The 6000-nt window shown below is 42.6% G+C and overlaps 1 protein-coding gene across 4 annotated transcripts in view; it reads left to right on the plus strand.

The window, feature by feature from the left end:
• APTX (aprataxin) overlaps positions 1 to 4893 on the plus strand; it is a 28188-nt gene extending 23295 nt beyond the window's left edge. For all 4 annotated transcript variants that reach the window (XM_053570772.1, XM_053570785.1, XM_053570776.1 and 1 more), the window contains 3 exons: positions 387 to 613; positions 3466 to 3569; positions 4619 to 4893. In XM_053570772.1, the coding sequence (XP_053426747.1) occupies positions 387 to 613; positions 3466 to 3569; positions 4619 to 4773 (486 nt within the window). In that variant the 3' untranslated portion in view covers positions 4774 to 4893. The remainder of the gene's footprint in view (positions 1 to 386; positions 614 to 3465; positions 3570 to 4618) is intronic.
• Positions 4894 to 6000: the final 1107 nt, after the last annotated feature.

Here is a 6000-nt window from a genome sequence, read left to right on the forward strand (position 1 = left end):
AACCTGTGTATGTGTTACCATAGTCTGCTATGTTAGAGTGGAGAAGGATGTGTTTGAATTTATGCTTGTAGAGATTTTACATTAGATCCTTGGGAACTATTTTGTTCTCTGCATCTTCTGTGTATTCTCTATAGTGTGGTATTTGAAAACAGACTCTGGAGTCAAGTAGATCTGGATCAGAATCCTAAATTTCCCCCTTAGTAACTATGTGACTTGTGTAAGACACTCAACTTACCTGAGTCTCAGTGCTCTCATCTCTCAAGACTGGGATACTAAAACCATTTGCATAAGGTTGTTGTGGGAATTATGATATTTAACGAATATGACAGCATGTGACATATAGAAAATTCTCAGCAGATGTCTGTTTCCTTGTGCCCCTTTGCTAGGTTTACAAAGATGAGCAGGTGGTGGTGATTAAGGATAAGTATCCGAAGGCCCGTTATCACTGGCTGGTCTTACCTTGGGCCTCCATTTCGAGTCTGAAGACCATAACCAGGAAACACCTTGAACTCCTCAGACATATGCACACTATTGGTGAAAAGGTGATTGCAGATTTTGCTGGGTCCAGCAAACTCTGCTTCCGATTGGGCTACCACGCCATTCCTAGTATGAGGTAAGCGTGTGGGTAGTGCTGGTTCCTTCTTGTTCTGCCCAGGTGGGCACATATATGCAGCCTGGGCTTGCTGAGAGTGCTGATTGCTCTGAGGTCCAGGGGAGGTGGGTGGGATGTTTCCAAGGCAGGCGGGTAGAAGCTTCCACCCCTTTTCTGACTTGCCTACATCTGCCTGTAATTCAATCACACATGGTTGTTTTTTCCTTTCAAAATTTAAACCTTTGCCAGCCTAACATATGAACTAGATGAAATAGCTTCATTACGGGGGGTGGGGGGGGAGCAGAAAGAGGGATGGAGGGAGGGGGGTGGGGCCTTGGTGTGTGTCACACTTTATGGGGGCAAGACATGATTGCAAGAGGGACTTTACCTAACAATTGCAATCAGTGTAACCTGGCTTATTGTACCCTCAATGAATCCCCAACAACAACAAAAAAGAAATAGCTTCATTACCCTTAGATGAAGAATTGTGATCAGTGGCTTTTATCAGATTCTTCAAAATCATGTATAACCCTAAAATGATTAAGGACCATTTCTCTAAAGAAAGCAAACACCATAGTCTTCTGTAATGACAGCTTAATAGATCTAAGATTTGAAATAAAATGAGAGAGAAGTGTAGTATGTTTTCCTTTGGGTTATTCTCAGAAGGCTTTGGAAAGGAATGATTCATTCTTTTCAAAGATTACAGGCAAGGCAAATCTCTACAGTTCCTTTGATTTAAGCAATAAAATGATAAGACCAGATTTTAGAGTTTTTTACCTTGTTTTTTTTAAATTGATAAAATATACATGACATAAAACTTAAATTTTAACCATTTTTAAATGTATAGTTCATTGGCATTAAGTATTTTCTTATTATGGTGTAACCATCTTTAGCATTCATCTGTCTTGTCAGTTTATAGTTTAACATTTTGTTTTATCCTTTCAAAAATAAAGCTTTTTTTTTTTTAAGCAGTGTTACTTTATTTATTTATTTATTTATTTATTTATTTATTTTTGCAGTTTTGGCCAGGGCCGAGCTTGAACCTGCCACCCCAGGTATATGGGGCCAGTGCCCTATTCCTTGAGCCATGGGCGCTGCCCAGCTTTTTTTTTTTTTTTTTCTGAGACAGTCTCACTATGTTGCCCTCCGTAGAATGCTGTGGTGTCACAGCTCACAGCAACCTTAAACTCTTGGGCTTAAGTGATTCTCTTGCCTCAGCCTCCCAAGCAAGCAGGGACTACAGGTGCCTGCCACAACACCTGGCTATTTTTTGTTGCAGTTGTCACTGTTGGTTAGCTGGCCCTGGGCCGAGTTTGAACCTACCAACTTCGATGTGGCTGGCGCCATAACCACTGTGCTATGGGCACTGAGCCTTTTTTTTTTTGAGACAGAGTCTCAAGCTGTCACCCTTGGGTAGAGTGCCGTGGCATCACAGGGTCTCACTTTTTGCTCAGGCTGGTCTTGGACTCATGAGCTCAAGCGATCCATGTGCTTCAGCCTCCCAGAGTGCTAGGATTTCAGGCGTGAGCCAATGTGCCCAGCAAAAAATAAAGCATGTTTTTGAATGAATTTAAGAATAAAAAATAGTTCTACCTTTAAATTAAGTGATTCTTTTAAAAATTGGAATATGGCTCAGCGCCTGTAGCTCAAGTGGCTAAGGCACCAGCCACATACACCAGAGCTGGCAGGTTCGAATCCAGCCCAGACCTGCCAAACAACAATGACAACTACAACCAAAAAATAACTGGGTATTGTGGCAGGCGGCTGTAGTCCCAGCTGCTTGGGAGGCTGAAGCAAGAGAATCATGAGTTGGAGGTTGCTGTAAGCTGTGACGCCATGGCACTCCACCCAGGGCGATAGCTTGAGGCTCTGTCTCAAAAAAATAAACGTAATACGGTAACAGTTTTTTGTTATAAAAACTGTAAATCAGATAATAACACACTCGTGCTTAAAATCCTTTAGTGGTTCCCAGTGTAATTAGAATAAAATGTAACCCCTTGCCAGACTTTAAAATTCTTTATGATCTAGTTCCTGACTAATCTCTGCTTCTTGGCTCCAATAATTCAGGCTGTATTATTACCTTCTTTCTGTTTCTTTTTCTTTCCTTTTTTTTTTTTTTTTTTTTAGAGAGACAGAGTTTTGCTTTATTGCCCTCGGTAGAGTTGGCGTCACAGCTCACAGCAAACTCCAACTCCTGGGCTTAGGCGATTCTCTTGCCTCAGCCTCCCGAGTAGCTGGGACTACAGGTGCCTGCCACAACGCCCGGCTATTTTTTGTTTGCAGTTTGGCCGGGGCCAGGTTCTAACCTGCCACCCTTGGTATATAGGGCTGGTGCCCTACCCACTGAGCTGCAGGCTCCGCTCTTCTTTCTGTTTCTTGGTTGTACCAGGCTTTTTCTCATCTGAGGGCTGTTGCTTTTTGCCCCTCCACTCCCTAAGACAGTCTTTCAGCACACCTTGCTTTCCTGGCTGCTTTCCCAGTCACTGCCTGGGAGGGGCTTTCCCCAGAGTACTATAACTGAAGACCCTCTCTGTCCCATTTCTTTGCTTTATTTTTTCTTAGCAATGTTGACTATTGGAGTTTTCCTTGTTTATTTGTTTAGTTATATATTATTTTTCTTCTCTCATTACCATATAATTGCTATAAGGGCTGAGGCTTTTCCTATTTTGTTCATTGCCAAATTCCCAGTGTCTAGAGTGGTGCTTGACTACTGGATACATATTGAACATTAAATATTCTTAAATTAATGGGTGAATGAATTGAATTAAAATGGATACACTGTCAATACTTTATGTACTCATACTTTTAGTTTGTGATTTTGATTAAGCCATAGTTTTTAATGAGCTTAATAGTAATTTTTTTCTTTCAATTAGCCATGTACACCTTCATGTGATCAGCCAGGATTTTGATTCTCCTTGCCTTAAAAACAAAAAACATTGGAATTCTTTCAATACCGAGTACTTTCTAGAATCACAAGGTAAATAGCATTCTTTGGTTTTTATTACACATTAATTTCATTTTCTCAGCTGTCCTCATACTTGATTCACTTATTTCCTGAAATAGCAACTGGCCTCAAAAACCCACATACAACTTTGGTACCCTATAAAGAGACCCTATAAAAAGAAACTGGATAATTACTTATTCATTTTTTTGAGACAAATTCTTACTTTATTGTTCTCCGTGGAATGCTGTGCAGCGCTATGATGTCATAGCTCACAGCAACCTCAAACTCTTGGGCTAAAGTGATTCTCTTGCCTCAGCCTCCTGAGTAGCTGGGACTACGGATGCCCGCCACAACACTCAGCTATTTTAGAGATGGGGTCTTGCTCTAGTTCAGGCTGCTCTCGAACTCCTGAGCTCAGGCAGTCCACCTGCTTTGGCCTCCCAGCTGGCTGGTGTTATAGGTGTGAGCCACAGTATCTGGCCTTGAAACCAGATAATTTGTATTTTAGTATGATTACCACTTTGCTGTGAGCAGGCTCCTCGAAGGACCTAGAAAGCTGTTATGTCAGAGTCAAAAAGTGTTTTATTGTGACACCAGGGGGACTTAGAGGTTGTTGTGAGAATTATTGGAGTTAATAGATGCAAAAGCTTTGAATAGTTCTATGTGTCTTTTGCCATCACTTGGGTTGGAGCTGTGTCAAGAGTGGTTTATTAATAGGAAAGGCTGTGTATTTGTAGAAGGAAGCATTTCCTGGTGTATATACTTTGGAACTGCAGTATTTCTGGGATGTCAACGATGACATCCTTTACTAAGAGGTAACGCATTGTGATAAGCTCTTCACATAGTAACTTGGATTGCCTGGAGTGTGTCCTGAAGAAATGTATTATCTCAAAGGTACATTACTCAGATTTAGAATCTGGTGAAGCTCATTTTCTCAGCAGGAAGTCTAACCTCAAGCTTACTAGCTTTAGAATACTTGGTATATTGATTGGAATAATGTTTTCTTTCTTTTTTTTTTTTCCCCTATTTTGTATTGGTTTTTCAGAGCATCTGTGATTTGAACTTTTCTTTTTTGCTTATAGCTGTGATTGAGATGGTACAAAAGGCTGGTAGAGTGACTGTCCGAGATGGGATGCCTGACCTCTTGAAGCTGCCGCTTCGTTGTCACAAGTGCCAGCAGCTGCTGCCTTCAATCCCTCAGCTGAAAGAGCATCTCAGGAAGCACTGGACAGAGTGATTTGACAGAGCCTGAACTTGTGTCTTGCATGTGGCCAATTGTTTGGAGAAAACTCTTGGGACCTGTTCTGGTTTGCTTGCAAACTTCTACCATTTCCTGAATTAAAACATGCAGATTTTTTGTTTTTTTTTTTTTTTGAGAGCGAGCCTCAAGCTGTCGCCCTGGGTAGAGTGCTGTGGCATCACAGCTCACAGCAACCTCCAACTCCTGGGCTCAAGCGATTCTCCTGCCTCTACCTCCCAAGTAGGTGGGACTATAGGCACCTGCCACAATGCCTGGCTATTTTTTGGTTGCAGCCGTCATTGTTGTTTGGCGGGCCTGGGTTGGATTCAAACCCACAGCTCAGGTGTATGTGGCTGGCGCCTTAGCCGCTTGAGCCACAGGTGCCGAGCCAAAACATGCAATTTTTTTTTTTTTACAAAGGTTATTCTCTTCTTGAGTAGCCACAATGTAGGGTGACTTGAAATAGTTCAGGAATTAGGAACTTGGGTTTGTCATGGAAGCATTCTCTGGTGAAGCTGTTTGGGACATACCAGACCCACCGTTTCCAGGGCCCATGTCAGGTCTGACAAATGATAGCAAGGCCATGTTCACATTCATCTGGTGCAGAATACACAAGCTGAAGGCAAATTGAATATTTCTTTTCCTTATATTTATCCTCCCTCCTTGGAGGCCTGGGGTACCCTTTCATCAGAGCAGTTAGAGTGGTCTCTCTTTTTTTTTTTTTTTTTTGTAGAGACAGAGTCTCACTGTACCGCCCTTGGGTAGAGTGCCGTGGCGTCACACGGCTCACAGCAACCTCTAACTCTTGGGCTTACACGATTCTCTTGCCTCAGCCTCCCGAGCAGCTGGGACTATAGGCGCCCGGCTATTTTTTTCTTGTTGTTGTTGCAGTTTGGCCGGGGCTGGGTTTGAACCCGCCACCCTCGGCATATGGGGCCGGCGCTCTACTCACTGAGCCACAGGCGCCGCCTATGAGTGGTCTCTTTTTTAAATGTCTTGTTGGCTGATCTTGGTCTGTTGTGTAATATTCATCTCCCTTCTTCATGGGGAGGCTTAGTTTCTCCTGTCCTTCCACTCCTCTATTCAAGATCACCTACATGCTTCCTTCTCAGGAAGTCTGTCTCATTAGGTTTTTGCTATGAGTGAAGAGGCTACATGAGGGGCTTGAGGTGGAGTTTTCTTCTACTACTGGGGGTTCCTGGCTGGTGAAGAAACATTTGCCAT

The sequence above is a fragment of the Nycticebus coucang genome, chromosome 2 (assembly GCF_027406575.1).
Source record: "Nycticebus coucang isolate mNycCou1 chromosome 2, mNycCou1.pri, whole genome shotgun sequence".
Lineage (NCBI taxonomy): Eukaryota > Metazoa > Chordata > Mammalia > Primates > Lorisidae > Nycticebus > Nycticebus coucang.